The sequence below is a fragment of the Octopus bimaculoides genome, chromosome 2, assembly GCF_046866305.1.
Source record: "Octopus bimaculoides isolate indiv1 chromosome 2, ASM4686630v1, whole genome shotgun sequence".
Taxonomy (NCBI): Eukaryota; Metazoa; Mollusca; class Cephalopoda; order Octopoda; family Octopodidae; genus Octopus; species Octopus bimaculoides.
Genome location: NC_142929.1, coordinates 109,894,640 through 109,922,139, shown reverse-complemented (window position 1 = coordinate 109,922,139; position 27,500 = coordinate 109,894,640). Strand labels below are relative to the sequence as shown.

General features: G+C 35.0%; 2 protein-coding genes across 9 annotated transcripts in view; one reads left to right on the top strand and one right to left on the bottom strand.

Annotated features, from left to right (window-relative positions):
- The window catches only part of LOC106876748 (uncharacterized), a 131,474-nt gene extending 124,855 nt beyond the window's left edge, over positions 1 to 6,619 (top strand). For 2 of the 3 annotated variants that reach the window (XM_089347488.1, XM_089347487.1), the window contains exons 18-19: positions 3,101 to 3,549; positions 6,172 to 6,329. In XM_089347488.1, the coding sequence (XP_089203614.1) occupies positions 3,101 to 3,549; positions 6,172 to 6,187 (465 nt within the window). In that variant the 3' untranslated portion in view covers positions 6,188 to 6,329. Of the gene's footprint in view, positions 1 to 3,100; positions 3,550 to 6,171 lie in introns of all 3 variants that reach the window. The other variant, XM_089347486.1, reaches the window with a different exon arrangement.
- Positions 6,620 to 20,117: 13,498 nt separating this feature from the next.
- LOC106870404 (ceramide transfer protein) overlaps positions 20,118 to 27,500 on the bottom strand; it is a 128,330-nt gene continuing 120,947 nt past the window's right edge. For 3 of the 6 annotated variants that reach the window (XM_052978594.2, XM_052978597.2, XM_052978598.2), the window contains one exon: positions 20,652 to 20,851. The gene's annotated coding sequence lies outside the window, so the exon portion shown is untranslated. Of the gene's footprint in view, positions 20,852 to 27,500 lie in introns of all 6 variants that reach the window. The other 3 variants (XM_052978596.2, XM_052978599.2, XM_089347485.1) reach the window with 2 other exon arrangements.

The following is a 27,500-nucleotide window of genomic DNA, read 5'->3' as shown; positions in this document are numbered from 1 at the left end:
ATGCTAGCATGGGTTGGACGATTTGACTGAGGACTGGTGAAACCGGATGGCAACACCAGGCTCCAGTCTAATTTGGCAGAGTTTCTACAGCTGGATGCCCTTCCTAACGCCAACCACTCAGAGAGTGTAGTGGGTGCTTTTTCGTGTCACCCGCACGAAAACGGCCACGCTCGAAATGGTGTCTTTTATGTGCCACCCGCACGAGCCAGTCCAGGGGCACTGGCAACGATCTTGCTCGAAAATCCTACGGAAGCCAGTCAGGCGGTACTGGCAATGGCCACGCTCAAAATGGTGCATCTCATGTGCCACCCGCACAAGAACCAGTCCAGGGGCACTGGCAACGATCTTACTTGGCTTGCCGGGTCTTCTCACGCACAGCACATTTCCAAAGGTCTCGGTCAGTAGTCATCGCCTCGGTGAGGCCCAATGTACGAAGGTCTTGCCTCAGCCCAGGTCTTCCTGGGCCTACCTCTTCCACGAGTTCCCTCAACTGTTAGGGTGTGGCACTTTTTCACGCAGCTATCCTCATCCATTCTCACCACATGTCCATACCAGCGCAATCGTCTCTCTTGCACACCACAACTGATGCTTCTAATGTTTAGCTCTTCTCTCAAGATACTTACACTCTGACGGGTATTCACATTGACATTACACATCCAACGGAGCATACTGGCTTCATTCCTTGCGAGCTTACGTATGTCCTCAGCAGTTACAGCCCATGTTTCACTGCCATGTAGCATGGCTGTTCGTACACATGCGTCATACAGTCTGCCTTTTACTCTGAGTGAGAGTCCCTTTGTCGCCAGCAGGGGTAAGAGCTCTCTAAACTTTGCCCAGGCTATTCTTATTCTAGCAGCTACACTTTCAGCGCACCCACCCCCACTACTAACTTGGTCGCCCAGATAGCGGAAGCTATCGACTACCTCTAGTTTTTCACCCTGGAATGAGATAGAAGTTGTTTCCTGTTTGTTTACAGTCTTTATTGCACCTGAACATCTGCCACAAACAAAAACTAACTTGCTAGTTAACCTGCCTTTGATGTTGCTGCACCTCTTATGTGTCCATAGCTTGCACCGGGTACATCTTATAGAGTTACTACCTACTCCTTTTCTACATACTGAGCAGGGCCATCTACCTGAAGGGGTTTGTGTTTTATCTACCTTCCTACTTATTAGGATTTTGGTTTTAGCTAGGTTGACTCTAAGGTCCTTCAATTCTAGACCTTGCTTCCACACCTGAAACTTCTCCTCTAGTTCTGATAGTGACTCCGCAATTAGGGCAAGGTCATCAGCATAGAGGAGCTCCCAGGGGCAACCTGTCTTGAACTCCTCTGTGATTGCCTGGAGGACTATGATAAATAAGAGGGGGCTGAGGACGGAACCTTGGTGGACCCCTACCTCTACCCGGAATTCATTGCTGTACTCATTTCCAACCCTCACCTTACTGGCAGCATCTCTGTACATGGCTCGCACAGCTCTCACTAACCATTCTTCTATCCCAAATTTCCTCATTGACCACCAGATAAGGGATCGGGGGACCCTGTCAAAGGCTTTCTCCATGTCAACGAAAGCCAGGTACAGAGGTTTATCCTTAGCTAGGTATTTCTCCTGCAACTGTCTCACTAGAAATAAGGCATCAGTAGTGCTTTTACCTGGCACGAATCCAAACTGCATCTCATCTAAATTGATTCGCTCCCTAATTAGTTGGGCTATGACCCTCTCTGTAACTTTCATAACCTGATCTAACAGCTTGATGCCTCTGTAATTATTTGTATCTAAAGCGTCACCTTTACCTTTGTAGCAGTTGACTATGATGCTGCTACACCAGTCATTGGGTATGACTCCATTGTGTATCACCTGGTTCGTAATACGGGTGACTAGGCTATAGCCAACACTGCCAGATATTTTGAGCATCTCTGCAGTGATTCCTGATGGGCCGGGGGCTTTCCCGGTCTTCATACTCTTAATTGCTTTATCTACCCTGGTACTATCAACTCGGATAGCTGGTCCCTCTATTGGGTCAACATACGGCAGGCTCTCTTCCTCCCATTCATTCTCTTTATTAAGCAATCTATCGTAGTGGCATCTCCAGACCTCTTTCTTTGCATCCTCATTTAGTGCAAGCGTACCATCATCCATGCGAACACATTTCTCTCCTACAACATCACTATTCTCTCTCCTACACTGTCTTGCAACACGAAATACCTCGAGTCTTTGGTCCTCACGGCGCAGAACATTGGCAAATCTTTCCTTATCTGCTTCCCCTCTGGCTAAATAAACCGGTTGCCTAGCCTCCCTTCTGGCACATTGGTACAATTCCCTGCTACCACCGTTCTTCCAGTCCTTCCAAGCCTGTTTCTTTTGTCTAATAGCCCTGTCTACCTCCTTGTTCCACCACCACGTTACTCTGTGTCGGGAGGGGACCTTACACCACCCACAAATCTGGTCGGTGGCTTTCAACAGGTTGTCCCGCAGAAATCTCCAATTGTCTTCCATGTTGTATGATGCTATATCCCCTTCTATTTCGTTAAATGCTTCAAGTAACTTGTCTCTAAGTCTCTGTCCGTTTGCAGGGTCTTTAAGCTTCCACACCCTTCTCCTCCAAGCCTGTCTATATATACATACATATATATATATATATATATATATATATATATATATATACACACTCTATTTGTGGGTTAACAAGGCAAGTAATAGTTTCATGCGAAGATATATATATATATCATCAGTGAATCATAAATCTGAAAGTGAAGCACACTCTAAGTTATGGAGCAGTATAGTATCTAAATAAAGATAGTTGTGGCTGTTTGTGAGTCTAAATCAACTAAAAACATTTTTATGTATTTTTATGAATAGGCCATGTTATTTTGTGTTCTCTCAGGTCCCCTAGCTATGATTGTTTCTACTGATAGAGTAGCACCCAGTCCAAGGGTGATTTACTTTTGAGCTACTTCACATTATAAAATAGAAATATAGGTTCTATTTCTTTGGTGACCTTAAGCTTTAAGAAATAATTATATTAGATTAAGTTCTCAGATTAGGAAATGATTATATATTTATTTTGGTGAAAAGAAATTTTTCTTTTGTTTTAATTTCAGGACCAGTACCTTCTAATTAATACTTGTGTTAAAAAAGCAATAATGGATAAATTTAATCTGAAAGTCGCCCAAGTCAACAAAGATGAAGATAATAAGAAAAAGGAAATTAGAGTGGATGTAGAAGAGGGAGGAGAGACAGAAAAAGACACAGAAACAGATGAAGATGATGCAGATGATTCTGAAGATAATACCAAAATTCTTACAAATAAAGTTGAAGAAAAGGAAGATGATACCAAAGAACCTACAGTAAAAGTTGAAGCAGATGTTGCAGCTGCAAACACTAATAAAGTTGAAAATGTGGAAAAGGATGTAACTCAAGATGCAAAAGATGATGGAGAAAATGTGGATGAAGCTACAGGCGATGCTGGCGAAGATAAGGATGCAAATAGTAACATGTATTCAAATGACTACCAGGAAGATGCTGATGAAAGAGTACCGTTAACACAAGTGTAAGATGAATTTCATTTGGAATTTGCCTTTTAGAAATTTGTAAAAATTCTCTCTCTCTCTCTCTCTCACACACACACACCATCATCATCATCATCATCATCATCATCATCATCATCATTATCATCATCATCATTATTATTGTTGTCATTATCATTTTCCATTTGATCTGCATTTTATTTCATCTTCTGACTGGGTCTTGACCAGAGACTTAAGGCATATATAAATTAGATGGAGAGAAACTTCTGTCAACACAATTTTTTTTGAGTCTCATAGATTGTTGGATTCCCAGGAATCTAGTCAAAAAATTTGTCACTGCCTTTCTTGGTCATTCCCAGTCCATTTTCTGTACCTTCCTGGTGTTTATCATACCTGCACATCTGCCACACACAAAGACTACTTTCTCTGTTAACCCTCTTCTCATACTGCTGCACCTCTTATGTGCCCATAACTTGCACTGGGTACACCTTATGGAGTTTCTACCTACACCTTTTCTACATATCAAGCAGGGCTGTCTCCCTGAAGGGATTTGTAATTTGTCTATTTTCCTACTTACAAGGACTTTGATCTTTGCTAAATTAACTCTAAGCCCTTTGATTCTACATTAACTCTAAATTAACTCTAAGACCTTGCTTCTACACCTGAATTGTGTTTGTGTGTGTGTGTGTGCACACATACACACACACATGCATATATATATATATATATATATATATATATGCAGAGATAAAGAGAGATAGACAGGCAGGCAGATGAATATACATCATTATTATTTTACACCTGTTTTAAATGTTAGTATGGGTATGACAGTTCAATGGGATTTTATGGTTTAGAGAACCACGTCTTACTACAATGGCTCATTTTTGGAATGATTTCTACAATTGGATGTCATTTCTAACACCAACTAGTACAAACTTTACAGGGTGTACTGGGCGCTTTACATGACACCAGCACTGTTGGAATTGCCTTGCAACTTGCAAAGCAAATGGGATCTTCCAAAATGGAAGGAGCAAATTTAATATGAAAGGAAAGATTAACAGCAGGGACAATGCTGATTTTGGAGTAAGGTAAACAGAATAGGGAGAAAGGGTTAGTGTGAAAGAAAGATGGGACTATGTAGTAATGATAATGGGGTGGGGTTTGAGTAGTTGGCCCCAGTGAATGGATGGGTCAGTCTATCTGCCATACCAGCCTAAGTTGGACAGTTTGTTATGGTCCACAGCAGTTCTTGTTGGAGTTAGACATTCATTTACACATTGTCATTCACACATAATACTAACATAGCACATTCAGTGAAGCATACTCACCTTACTTCTTTCTAGCCTTCACTTGTCTTCTGCATTCAGGTCTTCTGCTACACTTTCACTAGGCATGAACATCATTATTATCATCATCATCATCATCATTTAGTGTCCGTTTTCCATTCTGGTATGGGTTAGATGGTTTGACAGGGGCTGGCTAAGCAGAAGACTTCATCAGGCCTCACTGCCTGTTTTGGCAGAGGTTTTATGGCTGGATACCCTTCCAAACACCAACCACCTTACAGAGTGGACTGAGTCTCTTTTACATGGCATCAGCACCAGCAAGGCCTGTTTTGGAATGGTTTTTATGGCTGGATGCTCTTCCAAACACCAACCCCCTTACAGAATGGACTAAGGGCATTTTACATGGCTCTTACAATCTCTCATGGTGATCTCATGCATTTTCATGTCAAATGCTTGATTTCCTCTACAGGCCCAGCTCGAATCAACTATTGTCTTTCTATAAAGCTCAAGTATGTCCCACTTTGAATTAACAACCTCAGTACCACTCCCCTACTGCAATTTACTTTCTTTTACTCTCATCATCTCTGTAGTGTCCCATCCACCAAAAATTAAACACTTTACCAAATCCTTCCTCCCTAGAACTACATGCTTCTGGTACTAACACTTCCTCCGACTCATGTTTTTTCATACTGGCTTCACCCTACAAAAATTCAAACTGAACATCATCTGAATCATTGTCACCGGTCAAGAAGGGGCTACAGAGGTCACCAATGCCAGCCATTTCCTCTAACTAACTAATAAAAATAAAAAATAAAAAAGGCTAAAAGTAACATTAATAAAGAGTTTAGGAATCAGGTGATTGTTCACCATTAATCTGTCTTCATTCTTCTTTACCTTTTAACATTTGGATCTCAAATTAGATGCTTATGTGGACTTTTGTATACCACCTATAGAGTAATATAAGAGAAGCAAATTGTGGTTGAAATGATAAAATGTGGACTAATTGTGAGAAAAAACAATTGAAATGGGGAATAAATAGATGGTGAACTAATTTTGAGATTAATTGACTAATTAATAGTATGAGTTTCCAAAATAGAGGAAATAATGATACTCAGTATATTAAAAAAATAGTAGACAGCAGCTTCATAATGTGTTATTTAGGACATTATTTTCCAGCTCATAAATAAACTACCTCAGATAATATTGACGACTAATGTTTGTATGAGAGTACATCACGCAAAATACTATTATTGCTATATCAACACCTGTATGAAAAGTTAACAATGATTTCCATTAAAATTGTATATTTTTATAACCTGTCTTTTTCATTTTCTTTTTCTCTTTTTCATCAAATTTTAGGACCAGTGAATTATGAGACATTAGTGGTGGTTTACTGGATATTACTCCTATAATGTTTGTTAATCGTAACTTTCCTGCTGAGCTGTGAAGAACAACAACACTCATTTCAGGTTAAAAGTATTTATGTGTGTCCATCACTGGGTTTCATCAAATCTATACAAACAAATGAACATATTTTCTGTTTCTTAACAGTCATTAATGTTTGAATGTTTAAATATTGGAGAAGATGCTTTATATATGTATGTGTGCGTATGTATATACTACTACTATTACTACTACTACAACAACAACTACTACTACTACTACTACTACTACTACTACTACTACTACTACTACTGCTGCTGCTGCTGCTGCTGCCGCCAAATCCGCTAACACCACCACCACCACCACTGTATATATATGTATATGTGTTCGTGGATGTGTGTACGTGTGTGTATATATATATATACATATATATATATATATATATATATATATATATATATACATGCACACACTCACATCGACACACACATACACACACACACACACACACACACACACATACATATATATATATATATATATATATATCATCATCATCATCACCACTTAACATCTGTTGTTCATGCCATATATATATATATATATATATATATATATATATATATATTATCATCATCATCACTTAATATCTGTTGTTTATGCCATGTATATATATATATATATGTATATATATATATATATCATCATCATCATCATCATCATTTAACATCCGTTGTTCATGCCATGTATATATATGTATATATATATATATCATCATCATCATCATCATCATCATTTAACATCCGTTGTTCATGCCATGTATATATATGTATATATATATATATATCATCATCATCATCATCACTTAATATCCGTTGTTCATGCCATGTATATATATATATGTATATATATATATCATCATCATCATCATCATCATTTATCATCCGTTGTTCATGCCATGTATATATATATATATATATATATATATGCATGTGTGTGCTTGTATGTATGTATGCATTTGTAATGCTAGTTATAAACTAGAAGTTACACCCACCCTTTTCTTCCCCCAGATTCCACCTCATCATTACCGTTTTTGCCTCTATTTCCAGCTTTACATTGATTACTTCCATGCATTCCAGTATAATGTGTCAGAAAGAAATCTGTTCCAGCTCCTTCCTTCATACTTAAACCTTTTGTCACTAAGTATGAACATGCCTCCTTCTCTACTTTAGTCTCACTCTCTCAAAGGGGATCTTAGTCTTGTGAGCTACATGGCAAACTCACAAGTGCTGGTGCCATGAAAAAAGTATCCAGTACACTCTGTAAAGTGGTTGGTGTTAGGAAGGGCATGCAGCTGTAAAAAACCATACCAAAGAAGGCCTTGAAGCACAAAGCAGTCCTTTGACCAGTCGGATCCTGTCAAATCATCCAATCCATACTTGCATGGAAGATGGATGTTAAAAGATGATGATTATTGTGATTGATAATTATGATAATAATGCTTTCTGATAAAGGCACAAGGTAAACAGTTTTGAGGGAAGGGAATTAGCCAATACCATTGGCCCCATTACTTTATCTTATCAACTCTCTGAGAGGTTGCAAAGTAAATTGGCCTCTGCAGGATTTGAGCACAGAATTCAAGAGCCAGAACAAATGCCAACCACAAAGCAATTTTCCGATATTCTAAGAATTCTGCCAGCTCACCACTCTAACAATAAAGATTTCAAATTTTGGCACAAGGCCAGCAATTTCAGAGCAGGGGTTGGGGGTGGGGGTAAGTCCGTTACATCGAGCGCAGTTTGCAGCTGGTACTTTTTTTATAGACCCCCCAAAAAAATAAAAAGCAAAGTGGACTTCAGCAGAATTTGAATTCAGAGTGTAAAGATGGATGAAATACTATCAAGCATTTTACCCGGTGTGCTAATGATTCTTCTAGCTTGCTGCCTTAACAACAATAAAAAAACCAAATAATGATAATAATTATAATTATAATTATAATAATATAAGTATATTTTGAATAAGTGCTGAATGTATAACTGTTCTAATTTTACTATTTTTATCATTTTTTTTTCCTATTTGTATGTGTTTCTTGAAGTTTGTTTGTAACTGTAAAAATATATTCCTAAATCCATTATCCATGTTTTAATCCCTTCATATCTCATCTTCAGAGGATGTAGTGATGTTGGCATGTGTTGCTGCCTCTTTGAAGAGGGAGAAACATTAGATACCATATTATACAAGGTATCCAAATACTAAAGAATAAAACCATCTGTGAAACCAGCTAACATAAGAATGATATTACTTGCCATTCTGTTCAATTATTTTGTTATCTTATATCTGAAATTGCAAAAATTACTTTTTGATACATTTGTTGGTTGTTTATTTTATCTACTTCATAAATTTTTTTATGATTAAACTTGAAGATCATTTTGATATATTCTCACATGAACGTTATTATATCTAAATTCTAATTCATTTTTCTCATCCATGAGATTTGATTTGTTATTCCATTAGTATTGACATTGTTAGGCATCCATATGCCTTATTTCTGTTGTTTTTTTTTCTCTTCCTTTTCATTGTTGGTTGTTTAAGCTGCCTGTGTTTTGAACTAATTTTTTAAAATGAATTTGCTGTGCCTGCAATGTAATATCATCCCATTTTCTTTTGTTGAGCAAAAATATTTGATCCTTGATCATGTAATATTTTTCTGCAGTGTACAGGGGGTCATATTCTGGAATGGTACAGTCTATCATTGTGACATTTTTACTTATATTAATATTGTTATCCTTTAAGCTTTGATAAATGATATTGTTAAACAGATGTGTCTGTTGCATCTGACTTTGAATATTTCACTTATTACTTTGATGTAGTTTTTGTACATTTGTCCTTGTTGTCTTGTAAATAATTGATTTTTTAAGACAATGTCCATTAAGTGGGGCATGGCTTCAATTTGTTACAGTTGTAGCTGTTTTTTATGTGGAATGTGGATTTCTAGATATATGATAGTTTATGATTTGGATAGAGTGTTTTTGGTTTCTTGTGCAACTGTAGCTAACTTTTGTGTTTTTACTAGTGAATAGCTTGGTTTGCTTGTTTAATTTATTCATCCTTGTTTTGGGAGATCACTAGGCCATTATGCTGTTTAGTTTTTAAAGCATATGTATTGTTCAACTAGTTGGTGTGTTTGTGCTCCCTGTAACATCCTGAGCTTACATTGAAAAGTTGCCCATATCTCGCTTTATCCAGGGCAAATCATAAATTAGGATGCACAAGAATGCACTGAAGAAAGTCTCTTTTATCTTATGACACACTCTAGATAAAAGAAACAAAACTGCTTTTTGATGCTGGTGCAGAAACATATAAACTAAAAGAACTATTTCCTACAGTTTAACTTTTTACATAGACAAAATCAAACTGTGTAATGATAAAAGAATACAGAACTTCCTTGAGAATAATAACTTTCGAAGAAAATCATGATTTACCATTAAGTCTTGAAATATTTCATATCTAATACTATTTCAGGTTGATTAAAATAAGTTGGGTATAATTAAGATTTAAAACTAATGAAGTGATAGTGTTATGTTTTGTAAATAATTGTTTTTTAAATTGTTAGAAATTAACTTTTCATATGAATTTGAAATTATTGAGGATTTTTGCATGATATAGTGCTGAGTCTGAATAAGGTATTTATTTCTGGTATTATGATCATTTCAAGAAGTTTTACCATGAATAATTCAAGATGTCTGAATGACCAGATCATTTGATTGTTTAATTTTTGAATGCAATAAAATATATCTGACAGAAACTCTCTATATTTTTTTATGAAGACATCCTTGCATTATGTAGTCACTGACAAATAGCTTACTACTGCTGCTGCTGCTCCTCCTCCTCCTCCTCCTCCTATTACTACTACTACTACTACAAAAACTTTATGTCTAGTGTGACTTGTGAGAAATTCTTTGTTGGTGTCTCTGCTGTTTCTATAAGACTGATTAAAAAGTAAGCAACGTTTTGAAACATGAAATTCATCACAACGTATTTCAACAATGCAAAAATTTTATTCCTCAAAGTAAGTGCCATTGCAACCAACACATTTTTGCCAACAAGTTACAAGTTTCTTTATTCTGGTAACATAAAAATATGGAGTTCTGGAGCTGATGAACTCTTTGAACACACTTTCAGCATCAATTTGATTTTTGAACTCTTTCTTTCGCAGGAAACCATCAAAGTACTTGGAAAAGTGGTAGCCGGTAGGAGAAAGGTCTGGGGAATAAGCTGGGTAGGGAAGAACTTTGTAGCCAAGTTCCCTCAACTTCTGGAGTATCATTAGTGAAACATATGGTCGAGCTTTGTCATGAAAAATAATTGACCCTCTTCTTTTGACCAGTCTGGAATGGAGGAGTAGCAGTTTTTCATTCATTTTGGCAATTTCATGGCAATATGTTTCTGCAGTAATGGTTTTTCTGGGTTTTATGAAGTTATAGTGGATGAGTCCAGCAATATACCACCAAACAGTCACCATAACCTTCTTTTTGAAGAGCATGGATTTAGGGAAGGTTTACGGTGCTTCATTTTGGTCCAGCCACTGCGAAGAACATTTTTTATTATTGTACAGAATCCACTTTTCATTGGAAGTTACAATATGGTCAAGAAATTGATCAGACTGTTTACAGAAAAGAAGCGACGGGCAAATTTCATATCTGTGCATTCTCTGATTTTCATTCAAATCATTTGTTGAGCTTTTTTTTATTTTCTGATTGCATGTAAATGGTTGCAGGCAGTTTTCTGGCTAACTTGATGTTCTTTTACCAGTTCTCAACTGGTTTTACGTGGATCTTTCTCAATGACGGTTTTTAATTGACTGTCATTGATGACAGATGGGTGTCGACTACGTTCATGATCATCAAGTCTCAGGTCTCCACCATGAAATTGTTTAAACCATTTTCGAGCTGACCACTCACTGGTCATTTCCTCAGCAAATGTTTTATTGATACCGCAAGCAGTTTCAGCTGCATTATGTCGGTTTTTGAAGTTGAATAGCAAAATTGCTCGAATATCACACTTTGACAGTTCCATTTCAGATGATTGTAACAATGGTGAAAAAAAAAAATCAATGTTAATTTATTGATGCATTTGGACAAGTCTATGTCTGTATTATCAGACAATTTCAAAAAAATGTTTAAAAAAATTCAAAACTCTGTAAAAATCTGGTACCAATTCTTCATAGTTCAAAACATTGCTTGCTTTTTACTCAACCTGATTTTATTCTTGGTCTTGTGTTAGTCTAACATTAATGATGACATACTTCAGGCTACTGTTGATGTTTCTTTAACCTTTCTTGGCCAATCTCAGAAAGAAATACAATTTACATGGATATGAAAGACTTTCTTTAACCACCTTTTCTCACTTAAGCCTTTTGCATCAGTAAGAATCTTTCTGTTAGTTATTGTTTGCTGTTTTTTGTATTCCTAGTAATCTGTTGGTGTTTAAGTTGCATTTCTGAACCAAGTTTATTGGCTAATGATGAAGAACTTGTTCCTGTCTGTCCATAGTGAATGAGATAGTTTGTGCTGTGTTTATGTAGTCTGACAATTATCAAATTAAGATATGCCAAAAAGTAAAATAAGATTTATGATAATCCACAAATGGTGAACATAATGCCCATAAGTATGAAGGGTTTATACTCAACTGGGTTTTGATAAAGTATAATCCCATTATTTGTTTGCCTCCATAGTTTTTGAGCAGGCTGCTGACACTTCTTGTTTGAATTAAGGGCAGAATGAGCAATACACTAATTTGTGTCAGATTCTTGATATAAAAACGAGAAACCCTATTTGATCTCATTTGATATAAGATATTGCACTTTGGCTTGTGCAAACCAAGCTAGTAGACATGTCTTCCAAAATTCTACTAATTATCCAAATGACACAATAGTTAATTAGAAAAATGCTATAGCCTCTGCTATGTCTTCAAATTCAAAAATAAACTTAATTTGAACAACCATTTAAACCAGTAGTTCCCAAACTTTTTCAGGCTGCCACCCGCTTGGTATTTAGGCCACATTCATAGCCACCACCCCCCGCCCGCTCCCACCATCACCATCACAAACATAGACCACTTTTTGTAGCAAACTCAAAACAACTGTATTTCACAAATAAAAATTAACCTAATTAATTCATTACTTTTGGTCATTTTTACATCCGTTGCCCCTTTTTGGTCACCCCATTGCTGTATCCAATGGGCTGCCAGAGGAGGTATCGAGGTTACGGAAAAGATGATTTTTCATGTAATGAAAAGACAATGCACCAGAATAGTTTCCTACTGCCTTCTACAAACCCACAGGAGATTTGAACTCAGTACTCCTAAGTAATGGAACACTTGTTTCTATATAGTGCTCCAGCTACTTCTTGAAGTGAGCTGTATTTATTTATAGAAAGGTGACTTAGTGTGTATTATGACCATGGACAAAAGACAATGGTAAAAACCAAATACAAACCAATAACCTTTCAGTAAACATACCATTACTTGACTTAACCTCCTCAGCCAACATTTCACTTCAAGCATTTGTATGTATTTTACATAGTTTATTTTTATTTTACAAAATAGTAAACATTTGTTCTCTTATATTATGTTCTTAAACTGTAGCTAAAGGCAAAATAAATGAATTGTTTATTACCACATAAAAGCAAAAACTAAAATTATGAAAAAGTTAAATATTTGAAGAGAAATGTTGAGGGGCAGTTAAACCACATAAATAGTCTAAACTCAAGGTTTACTAGTTTGCTTTGTACTTTGTTTTTGAGAATGGACATCTATTTATAGGGTCATCTAACAGTAATACAAGTTTTTAATAACTTATGCTAATACCTAAATTTCTAGATTGGCATTGTCTATGAAAGTCTAGGACATCGGATATAAAAAGCAGAAAAAAAGAGAATGTAAAGTTCCAATACTTTATGTAAATATTGAAAATAATCATTTTTGTTTTCTTTTAAATGAATGTAAAATTCTTATATAGTCACAATACTTCAGTTGATCACCAGTAGAAGGTATAGTCTATTGTTCATGTTCTACTTAACCCTTCAGCATTTAAACTAGCTGTATCCAGTCCATATATTCTACTTGTTTTATGTTCAAACTGGTCATATTTGGCCTCCCACACCTAACCCATAATGTCATTCTAAAAATAAACAATCACTTCATCAAAATCTCAAAACAACAGAATAATGCATCATTAATTCAAAACAATGTGAATAAAAAAACATTTCATTTGACAGAGTAATCTGAATACTAAAGGGTTAAATACATTAAAAATAAAACCTGGCAAACTGGCCTTTTCTATTCTATAAGACTATTCTTTTGAATGGATGCAAACTTTTGCTTCCACCATCAGAGAAACCAAAAAAATTAAATAAATAAAAGGAAGAAGCTATTATATATATATATATATATAAATATCTATGTACATATATACTACAATTTATTGATTTTGTATTTTTCTCAAATTAATTATAAATTCTAAAATGTAAAATTTTGTTGAATAAAAGTTATTTGATTTTTTGTAAAATACTTTTTGTTGTTTCATTAGTCTTTTTTGAAATAAATTAATTTGAGAAAATATCTGAGAGTGATCGCAAAACTACTGAGATTTGACTCCTGATTGAAGTCATTTTGTCTTTACTATATGGGTAAATATTTTTGGTGTGGACTCTTAAAACTTAAACTCTGCATTTTGCTGGACCAAAGGAAACTACTTTCATATGCCCACTTTTGATACATTACAAGCAGTGTTCAGAGGCATATATGCTAATTGAAAAAAGGAGAAAAAAAATAAAGTTAAATTGAATTAAAGATAGATTCAAATATTCCATCATTCATTAGATCAAGTCCCATTCTTCCAACTGTTGATTTCAACAGTAATTTATAGGTACAAGAAGCAAGCAAAGTGGAATAACTCAACCAGGGACCAATGAAGCCTGCATAGCTTACAGGTATAACAAAAACAACAACAACAATAATGTAAATAATAATAATGGTTTCGAATTTTGACACTAAGCAACTCATAAGTTACTAGGAAGGCCTGAAATTTGGGGGAAGAGAGTTAGTAGATTACATTGACCCCAGTGCTCTGGTACTTATTTCATTGATCCTGAAAGGCAAAATTGACCTCTGCAGAATTTCAACTCAGAATATTATAAGTTGGAAGAAATTAATTTTTTTTTCTAATGGACTAACAATTCTGCCAGCTCAGTGTTTTTATAATGGTTTGAAATTTTTGCCACAAGGGTAGCAATTTTACGGGAGGAGATGAGTCGATTACATTGACCCCAGTGTTCAACTGGTACTCATTTTATCGACCACGAAAGGATGAAAGGCAAAGACGACTTGGCGGAATTTGAAACCTCATCATCATCTAACATCTGTAGTGCATGCTGGGAGGCTGCACCAGACTCCTGTCTGTTTTAGCATGGTTTCTATGGCTGGATGCCCTTCCTAACACCAACCACTCCAAGAGTGTAATGGGTGCTTTTACATGTCACTGGCATGAGTACTGTTTGCATGAGACCAGTATCTTCCACAACTGCATTGTTACTTGGCTAGATGGGTCTTCTTCTCAAACATGGTGTAATGCCAGATGGACTTAGTCATTGCCTCCATGAGGTCCAATGCCCGAAGCATGGCATAATGCCAAATAGAGTCGCTCCTTATATCTGTGAGGCCCAACGCTCAAAAGGTTTTTTTGCATGCCACCAGCATGGGTGCCATTTGCATGACACTGGTATCTGCCATGACTGTGAATTTACTTGGCTTGATGGGTCTTCTCAAGCACAACAAAATGCTAACGGCCTTGGTCATTGCTTCTGTGAGGCCCAACATTCGAAAGGAGCTCAACCACTTTGCCTCCATGAGGCTCAACACTTGAAAGATGCTTTTTACATGCTACCTGCATGGGTGCCAGTTACATGACACCAGCATCAGTCATGACTGCAATTTCACTTGGCTTGATGAGTCTTCTCAAGCAAAGCATATTGCCAAAGATTTCGGTCACTAATCACTGCCTCTGTGAGGCCCAAAGTTTGGAGATCATGCTTCACCACCTCATCCCATCTTCCTGAGTTTATCTCTACCACAGGTTCCCTCCACAGTTAGGGATCGGCACTCCTTTACACAGCTGCCCATACGCATCACATACCATACCAATGCATTTGTCTCTCTTGCACACCACTTCTGATGCCTAACTTTTCTCTAAAGACACTTACATTCTGTCGAACATTCATAGAGATTGCATATCCAGCGACACATACTGGCTTCATTTCTTTCAAGCTTACACATGTTTCACTGCCATGTAGCACAGCTGTTCACACACAGGCATTATATAATCTGCCTTTCACTCTGAGAGAGTGAGGCCCTTTGTTGTCAGCAGAGGCAGGAACTCTCTAAACTTTGCCCAGCCTAATCTTATTCTGGCAGCTTTCTAACCATGTTCTCCAGCAGACATCAAGCCATATAATAGGCATTTCATGTAGTAAACGCTTTTTTTTAAGTACTGTAAAAACCCATGTAATTTGTGCAGGTGATTTTCAGAATAAAATTTGTAAAGAAAGCTTCTACTAAGTAGAATTCGTACCCAAAAGTTTTCAGAATTGCCAATATGGCCAGGAGGAAAAGGCTTTCTATTGAGTTGTATTTAGCATAATTTCACTTATGATTAGATTTTATTAAATTTTCATCAAATAAAAATAATTTCTCCTTAAACAGGAATCACATTAAAAGCTATTAAATTACAAAGAGTTTATGTTGTTTATAATAAACCTTGTTTTACATTTCTTGCCCACAAGAGATAATGTCTGATCTTTAGCATATTGCTGTATGTCTTCTCAAATCACAATCACAGGAAAAGTTAAGAATTATCAACAAAAACAAAGCTGATAAATATGCACAGGTGTTGCAAGTTAAATTTAATTACCAATAACGTTAAAGGTTTCAGTAAATTCATACAGAAAAAGCAAGCATTATACCGTCCAGCATACATAAAAGTCAACTTCATTATATTTAAGCCCTTATTTTTCAGTAAAAACCTATTGACTTTAAATGAGTCAACTTCCAGTACAAATGTTTGTTCTGTACATCTTTTATCAACAGCAGAAAAAAAATTTCTAAAAAAATCCTGGAAACAATCTACTCATGTAATTTATGTATCCCTAAAATTTATTTATTTTTGCGAGAAAAACGCGTAAAATTACATGAGTTTTTACAGTATGTGTCGGCAAAGAAGTTAGGTCCTTGTAGAGTGGTGGTGGTGATGTTTTGGATAAAGAGTTAGAGTGAAAGCAGATGAAGGATCCACAATGGGTTTGTTTAGCGAGGGATTAGAGAACTACCACTCTTGAATTCAGTATCCTTACTCTTCTCCATCTCTTTGTACTCACCATCAACAGTTTCTTTTATGAGTAATTCTGTTAGCAGTTTACTCGGCTATGGGAACAAAGATAAGCTCTATGTCAACCTGCTTGTTTGATACATTGAGAGCTAAATCTCCAACAAATTCACCAGGCCATCCCATCCCATCCCACAGCTATATAGTCATTTCAGTAACGACTGTATCAGTACCACCTCCCTTATCTGAGAAGAGCTCAATTGTCATCACTTGTAAAACTTCCATCTAGTCCTAGATTTCGCACTCATAATAATCTTCAGTACTTTTCATTCCTGAATATTTCTACCTCAATTTTACCTCACTCATACCAAATATGCTACTACTGAAACTTTCCCCTCCATCATCTCTGTAGTCTTGACTCCAACATCAAACCCCAATTGCATCTAATATTTCACTACTTCATACAAAATAGTTACCACCAATCAGGAGTTGATGCTGACTGTCATAATTCCACATACCCACTACCACCCTTTCCCTAACATCTCTCCAAAGTATTATTCTTCAATCTCATCCAGCTAGTTCCAACAGCTTCCTTAAATACCCCTTCTTTTAAATGTGACTGCAAAAGCCATGTTCATTTCGTCCAAATTTCTTTAATTCCTTACTAAACCTGACTTGAATATTTCTGCTTCTAATGCACAGCACCAATCCCCTTATCCAAAACATCTTATATTGACTTAATTCCGTCTTGCACATCACTGACATCTAGTATCACAAAAAAATAAAAACCATTTTATTTCATAAAATGCCATCTATGTAGCATGTTGGTAAGTGAAACAATTTCATTAGAAACCAAAAACTAGCCTATGAAATGAGATCATATGCATATTATGTAGTGCTTGCCAAGTTGTACGTAAAAAAATTGTATAGCTTTAAAAATAGGATTTATTCATAATTAATGAAATTACTACTTAAAACTATAATTTCTAAGTAATCAAGAGAAGACTAGATAACAAATGTTACATAGCATTTTTCTAAATGTACATACACAAGCTCTGGTCTAACAATGGAAAATAAATTTACTTAATTAAAGAAGAAACACCACAACACAATAAATGATTATAATATTTATTTTTAAATTCAGTTTGCCAAGAGTTTTTACTAGCAATGTTCACCAAAAAAAATATACATTTGTTGTCAACTGTTAGATGTGTTTAGAGCATTGAAGCTTTCACAGCTCCAGCTATAATACACTATAGCACAGCAGTTGTATGAGCATGTCTCAAAGAGTCAAAACACAGTTCCTGATTCACCCAAGAAGAACAGCAGCAGTGATGATGGTGGTGGTGGTGGTGGTGATGGTAGTGGTGATGTAGGTAATAGCAGTTATTAGTTGTCATAGCCAGTAAACTGGAACTTTGCCCAACAACATTTCTTGTTAAATCCAAACTTAGTGATTTGATTTTAATATTTATTTTCATCTTTTTTTTTTTAATATTTTATTAATTTTTTAAACAATATTTTAATTTTTTGTGTATTTAAGAGCAATAATAACATATAAAATTTCACCAACTTCTTCCCAGACATTTTAAAAAATAGATTATTTTTTTGAAGAAGCAATGAAAAACTAAGAGATGAAGAATCAAATTTCAGATATGGAAAAGAATTCAAAAGAGAACATTATGTAATATACACAAATATTAGCTTATTGTTCTGAACAGAGAGAATAATTTAGGTATTTTAAGCTTGTTTAAACACAATTCTCAGCACAAACTGTCTGCTGTTATGGGATCATAATAACAACAGATGAGTGAGAAATCCAAAATACTTTTAAACAAAGAGAGGCAGGTGAAGAGAGTAGAAATATAACATTCTCTCTACCACTTCAGGAGTTTAAGAAACTGGTTTAACCACAAGAATATATTGCTCTACAAGCCTGATGCAGGCTAAAATATGAATGCAATCAGCTATTCTTCCTGAACCAATAACTCTCCTTAGGATGACTAGTTAGTATCCATTTGCAGGAGCTCCAACAATTTAACCAATGTGGGATACAGTTCTGAAGCAAAACATTAAAAACATTACTGTTCCTTCAGAACTATAATCCTCATTTGTTATAAATCCATGAAAATGGTTTGTTTTAAACTTTAACATAACAGTCATATTAAAATCCAAAATAAGCAGGGCACAACAACACTAATCAGTAATATTTCTTAAAATATAACTACAACTTCAACAGTATAAAAAAAAAAAAAAAAACCAAACAGTGTCTTAATATCTTTCATAGGAAAAACAAAACAAAAAAAAAAAAACAATATTCGAAGAAGAAATTTGTTAAATTCACTGAGTTTTACAATCTTAGTTCTTCATAGAAAAAGTTTCAGATGTAGAATATTGAAAGAAATAAAATAGCTAAATATTCTAATTTAGTGCCAGCAGTTCTTTGAAGAGGATTGTGAGCAAAATAACATTTTTATGCTGATATTCAGCAATGTTTTTTTTATAATTTCAAAACAAACATCGAAGATAATTCATAGGAAAAAAAAAAAACAAAAAAAAAAAAAAAAAAACCAATATAGTTAATAACAATATTCATCTCTAATAGGCACAGGCCTGAAATTTTTGGAGATGGAGCTAGTCAATTGTAATCGACCCCAAAACTTGACTGGAACTTTATTTTATCAACCCTGAAAGGATGAAAAGCAAAGTCAACCTTGGTGACCTTTGAACTCAGAATGCAAAACCAGAAGAAATGTGGCTAAGCATTTTGTCTGGCCTGCTATCGATTCTGCCAGCTCACCATCTTAATAATAATAATAATAACAACAAAATGAAATAAATATTATAGCTATGTACTAAAAAAAACTGTAATATAAGGCAGAATTGGAAAATACAGAAGTAGCAAAATTACATTATATATATATATATATATATATATATATATATATATATATATATATCATCATCGTTTAATGTCCGCCTTCCATGCTGGCATGGGTTGGACATATATATATATAAAAATCAACACACATAATCATACCTATATTGCAATAGGTATGTGAACATATACAGATAAAAGAAATGTAATAAACACTAATAGGAATTCAACTCATGAAAAATTGTAATGTTTGCATTGCAATTTGATATCAATTTTTATAAAAACTTAAGACTCTTTTGTATTTTCTGTGTTTATGTGAGCGAGTGTGAACAAGCATGTGTGTGTGTGTGTGTGTGTGTGTGTGTGTGTGTGTGTGTGTGTGCACTCACTTGTGTGTAGTTTCAAGGGAGGAGTTTGTAGTTATGTACATAATATTGAATTTCTTAGCTCCTTATATGTATATGTGTGTGTGTGTGTGTGTGTGTGTATCTCTGGGCATTTAAGAAAAAGAATACGTTTTGTGGAATTTATTCAAAGCTGAGGTTTCACTCTTTTGCTCCTCAAAGTTTCATGGTAACAGGAAATGCAGTGAGCAACCTAGTGAGGACTCAGTTTCAAATAGATGAGAGAAAATGTGTGTGTGTGTAATGTATGTGTGTGTGTTTGAATTTACAAAGAAGAAAAAAAAAGATACTCAATACAGAGAGTTGGGTTTATACAATTACTTGCAGCTGAGGCTTCTCTGTATTATTACTTGATCACTTTTCTGTCTTTCATTGAGAGAGGCGGAGGAGAGAGAAGGAGATACAGACACAACAATTATTACTTACATTTGCATAAGAGCATGTAACTGATCATATGATCCTCTACAAACACAAGTGCAATTCAAAGTACTTCTCTTATGTCTGCAATGTCACTGCTCCTATACACACACATACACACACACACTACATCACATCTAGAACAGCTGTCTGGCTGGTTAGCAAAGATTCACTCAGCAGCAACAACACTACGTTCACTAATCCACAGGCATTCTACTCATCTGAATAATCAAGTTGTTTATCATCTCTACCCAAGCTGACCCGACTGTCCTACCTCTATTCCCATACTCGTTTCCTACTTTGCCTCCCTTTGCAAGCCCACCCACTCTGACACCCCCACCACCACCACCCACCCACCTCACATTTTCCTTGATCCTTCTTCCATTCAGCATCTGCAACTCTGTGGAACTTGAATCCCTGCCCATTCTTCCAAACCCTCTTTTCCCTCCCCCATCTCCCAGCCCTTCCCCACCAACAAGCATTGACCTATAGAATTTCAAGAACATCTCAACTGCATCAACATCACCAGTGAGAGAGGGCCTGCAAAGATCATGGGTGCTGCTCCTCTTCCTTTTTCAACTGAATATAAAAAAAAAAAAAAGAATACACAAATCAAGAAGGAACTTAATATGGAATGAAACATAGTTTGGTTGAACAAAGGCAGACTTAGGAATAGCAGCATTCAATTTGAATTTAAAGCATTTATCTCATGAAATTAACTACAGTTTTCACAAATTAAAAGTCATAAAACGTTTGTTTTTTTTCAATTTCTATTATCTTTGAATGGTTTCTTTTGTTGTTATAAATGTTAACAATATAACATTCTCATATATTTTGACTTTAACCACTAATGTAGCAAGATAAATCTATTTATATCTAAATACAGTTTTCAAATGAAAAATCGATAGAGAAAAATGCCTGAATATATCCTGCTCAATGTCCTAACATGAAAATAGGCAACATTTCACAATATTCAAATGTAATATAAAAATTGTATACTTTATAATTTACTTTTCTGAAAAACCCTTTTCCTTCTGTTGTCTTTTGAGTTGTAGAAATGAAATCACTATTTCATATATATATATATATATATATCTCATCATCATTTAACGTCCGTTGCCCAAGCTGGCATGGGTTGGATAGTTTGACCAGGTAAGCTGAGGGGCTGCACTAGACTCCAGTCTGATTTGGCATAGTTTCTATGGCTGGATGCCCTTCTTGATGCCAACCACTCTGAGAGTGTAATGGATGCTTTTCTGTGGCACTGGCATGAGTGCTAGTTGCATGACACCAGTATCTGCCATGACTTACAATTTCACTCGACTTGATGGATCTTCTTCTCAAGTACATATCATTATCATAATTTAGCATCCATGTTCCATAATGGTATGGGCTGGGTGGTTTGACAGGATTTGATGGGCCCAAGGATTGCATTGTGTTCCAGTGTCTACTTTGAAATGGTTTCTACAGCTGGATGCCCTTCCTAATGCCAACCACTTTACAGGGTACTCTTTTTTTGTGTCATGTGCCATCAGCACTAGTGAGGCTCTCATGCAGCTCACAAAACCACAAAACCCATATCTATATCTATATATATATATATATGCATACAAAGACACACAGAGGCAACTTGCGTATATGTGTTTGTACAAGTAGGTTTCTGCATATATAGGATATGGATATATATATATATATATATATATATATATATATATATATATATGTAAAGCTCTGAATGGACATGAAGTTACTGGTGCAGCAAAGCTGGGAAGGGCATTCATTTCAGCACCAAAGCTTTCAAGAAGATCACCAGATGGCTTTGGATAAAAAAAAAAAAGCAGCCCCGGGTTTGCTACTGCTGCTGGGATGCAAGCTGAGACATAATCAACTCCAACTGGATCAGCTGGGTAAGCAGGCTCTGATGCTGAAAGACATGAAACCTCTAAGACCCTAGGAACATCATTGATGATATATCCCAGAACATCTGCAAATGTATCTTGAAATTATATATGTTTTAATAGCTTATATAGTTTACAAGTCTTTGGACAATTTCTTTTCAAATCAGTGTACTATAATATGACCTATTAACTGCTGCATATGTAGTGTGTATGTGTGTGTGCATACACATATATTACATAGAAAAGTGGACAATCATAATGATAATGTTAACTCATTTTATCTTTTATAAGATAATATAACAAACAGAATTTTAGAATTCCTCTAGAATTTGTTTAAACACTATTTTTTATTCATTATATATACAATTTACATTGCCTTCCCTACAACCAGAAAGATAAAAATCAAAATTCTTTACAGATAGCTAAAAAACAAAAAAAAGTCCTGCTTATTTTAACATCTAGCAGAGTTAAGAGACAATATAACTTCCTCTTGTGACAAATACAGTTACACCCAAACTTTTGATACCAAGAAAGTAAAGTGTGTGTTAACATATTTAGTTTCAATAACAATATATTTAATCTGAGACGAACTTTTCAAAAGGAACATATATGGTGTTATATTTAACACACTCTTTTTTTCCTTTTGCTCATTCCAAGAATTCCCCTCCATGTTTCCACCACCCCACTTTTTGTTTTATTTCTTTCATTCATTAGACTGTGCCCATGCTGTGCCAAAGAGAACAAATAAACCCCAGGCCTTTTTTTTTCCAAAGCCTGATACTTATTCTATTGGTCTCTTTTGCTGAATCACGAAGTTACAGGGAAATAAACAAACCAACACTAGTTGTCAAGCAATATTGGGATGACAAACAAAGACACACACACACATGATTGGCTTCTTTCAGTTTCCGTCTACCAAATCCACTCACAAGGCTTTGATCAGCCCGAGGCTATAGTAGAAGGCACTTGCCATGCAGTGGGACTGAACCCAGAACCATGTGGTTGGGAAGCAAGCTTCTTACTACATAGCCATGCCTGCACCTATCATTCAACATTTTTTTTTCTAATTTGAATTGGAAGAGGGGTGTCTTAACTGAATCTAGTCAGATCTAATTTTCTTTCTTCTTTTCATATTTTTAAAATTGTTCATCATTAAGAATTGTATTTGTATTTACAGATATATGTAATGAATAGGATTCAATGACATGACAGGCTGCTACATGCAATACCAGAAATTAATACGTTAAATGAAAAGAGATAATCTATTTAATTATATGAAAATATAGCCAAACCCTAACAGAGTTCTGTAATGTAAACCTTTGCTAACATTTTGAAATAATTTTAGCAGTTATGACACTAAGTATTTTAACAATTCAGGAGTGGTTCATTTTATGAAAGAAACAGTCGAGTTAAATAACTAGGATATGAACCAGATCCTTAGAAAACTAAAATACTCGTCATTGTTTTAACATCCATTGTTCTATGCTAGCTTGGGTCAGACAGAATTCACTGAGACAGTACTATGCATACACACACACACACATATCAGCTATCCGTAAGTCAGAAAAAATGTACAGTTTAAAAGAAAGATATAGTAGTTATACTACTAGTTGTAGTACATAACTGGCCAGAATGTTACCACAGTTTTGTGCAGACTACTGAACTTGGTAATATCACCAGCTTTTCAGATATGCTGTCCAGAAATGCAGTCTATTTTCTGCTGGAAATATATATACTGCCAAATATATACTGTTGGCACAAAACTCAGTAAACATTCTGACCAGTTATTTATCATAACCAGTTTCTTTTTGTGTTCCTTTCTGTGGAAGAGTGTAGGTTTGAAACGTTAAAGACTTTTTCAATTCCCGAGTATTATACTAATACATCTGTTTGTTTTCTACACCACCTGTTTCCGTCTTTTGTGAATTCTCCCTATATATATATATATATATATATATATATATATATATATACATACACACACATACATATATATGTATACATACATATACATACCTATATATACATACATACATATATATATATATATACACACATACATATATATGTATACATACATATACATACCTATATATACATACATATACATACCTATATATACATACATATACATACCTATATATACATACATACATATATATATATATACACACACACATACATATATATGTATACATACATATACATACCTATATATACATACATATATATGTATACATACATATACATACCTATATATACATACATACATATATATGTATACATACATATACATACCTATATATACATACATACATATATATGTATACATACATATACATACATATATATATATATATATATATATATATATATATATATAGTGAGAGCTAGTGAGAGCTGTGCGAGCCATGTACAGAGATGCTGCCAGTAAGGTGAGGGTTGGAAATGAGTACAGCAATGAATTCCGGGTAGAGGTAGGGGTCCACCAAGGTTCCGTCCTCAGCCCCCTATTATTTACCATAGTCCTCCAGGCAATCACAGAGGAATTCAAGACAGGTTGCCCCTGGGAGCTCCTCTATGCTGATGACCTTGCCCTAATTGCGGAGTCACTATCAGAACTAGAGGAGAAGTTTCAGGTGTGGAAGCAAGGTCTAGAATTGAAGGGCCTTAGAGTCAACCTAGCTAAAACCAAAATCCTAATAAGTAGGAAGGTAGATAAAACACAAACCCCTTCAGGTAGATGGCCCTGCTCAGTATGTAGAAAAGGAGTAGGTAGTAACTCTATAAGATGTACCCGGTGCAAGCTATGGACACATAAGAGGTGCAGCAACATCAAAGGCAGGTTAACTAGCAAGTTAGTTTTTGTTTGTGGCAGATGTTCAGGTGCAATAAAGACTGCAAACAAACAGGAAACAACTTCTATCTCATTCCAGGGTGAAAAACTAGAGGTAGTCGATAGCTTCCGCTATCTGGGCGACCAAGTTAGTAGTGGGGGTGGGTGCGCTGAAAGTGTAGCTGCTAGAATAAGAATAGCCTGGGCAAAGTTTAGAGAGCTCTTACCCCTGCTGGCGACAAAGGGACTCTCACTCAGAGTAAAAGGCAGACTGTATGACGCATGCGTACGAACAACCATGCTACATGGCAGTGAAACATGGGCTGTAACTGCTGAGGACATACGTAAGCTCGCAAGGAATGAAGCCAGTATGCTCCGTTGGATGTGTAATGTCAATGTGAATACCCGTCAGAGTGTAAGTATCTTGAGAGAAAAGCTGAACATTAGAAGCATCAGTTGTGGCGTGCAAGAGAGACGATTGCGCTGGTATGGACATGTGGTGAGAATGGAGGAGGATAGCTGCGTGAAAAAGTGCCACACCCTAACAGTTGAGGGAACCCGTGGAAGAGGTAGGCCCAGGAAGACCTGGGCTGAGGTGGTGAGGCAAGACCTTCGTACATTGGGCCTCACCGAGGCGATGACTACGGACCGAGACCTTTGGAAATGGGCTGTGCGTGAGAAGACCCGGCAAGCCAAGTAAGATCGTTGCCAGTGCCCCTGGACTGGTTCTTGTGCGGGTGGCACATGAGATGCACCATTTTGAGCGTGGCCGTTGCCAGTACCGCCTGACTGGCTCCTGTAGGATTTTCGAGCGAGATCGTTGCCAGTGCCCCTGGACTGGCTTGTGCGGGTGGCACATAAAAGACACCATTTCGAGCGTGGCCGTTTTCGTGCGGGTGACACGTAAAAGCACCCACTACACTCTCTGAGTGGTTGGCGTTAGGAAGGGCATCCAGCTGTAGAAACTATATATATATATACATATACCTATATATATATATACATATATATATACATACCTATATATATATATACATACCTATATATATATATACATACCTATATATATATACATACCTATATATATATACATACCTATATATATATACATACCTATATATACATACCTATATATACATACCTATATATATATACCTATATATACATACCTATATATATATATATATATATATATATATACATACCTATATATATATATATATATATATATATACATACCTATATATATATATATATATATATATATACATACCTATATATATATATATATATATATATACATACCTATATATATATATATATATACCTATATATATATATATATATATATATACATACCTATATATATATATATATATATACATACCTATATATATATATATATATATACATACCTATATATATATATATATATACATACCTATATATATATATATATATACATACCTATATATATATATATATATATACATACCTATATATATATATATATATACATACCTATATATATATATATATATACATACCTATATATATATATATACATACCTATATATATATATATATATACATACCTATATATATATATATATATATACATACCTATATATATATATATATATACATACCTATATATATATATATATATATATATACATACCTATATATATATATATATATATACATACCTATATATATATATATATACATACCTATATATATATATATATACATACCTATATATATATATATATACATACCTATATATATATACATATATATATATACCTATATATATATATATATATATATATATATATATACCTATATATATATATATATATATATATATATACATACCTATATATATATATATACCTATATATATATATACCTATATATATATATACCTATATATATATATATATATATATATATACCTATATATATATATACCTATATATATATATATATATATATATATATATACATACCTATATATATATATATATATATACATACCTATATATATATATATATATATATATACATACCTATATATATATATATATATATATATACATACCTATATATATATATATATATATACATACCTATATATATATATATATACACATACCTATATCATCATCATCATCGTTTAACGTCCGCTTTCCATGCTAGCATGGGTTGGACGATTTGACTGAGGACTGGTGAAACCGGATGGCAACACCAGGCTCCAGTCTGATTTGGCAGAGTTTCTACAGCTGGATGCCCTTCCTAACGCCAACCACTCAGAGAGTGTAGTGGGTGCTTTTACGTGTCACCCGCACGAAAACGGCCACGCTCGAAATGGTGTCTTTTATGTGCCACCCGCACAAGCCAGTCCAGGGGCACTGGCAACGATCTCGCTCGAAAATCCTACAGGAGCCAGTCAGGCGGTACTGGCAACGGCCACGCTCAAAATGGTGCA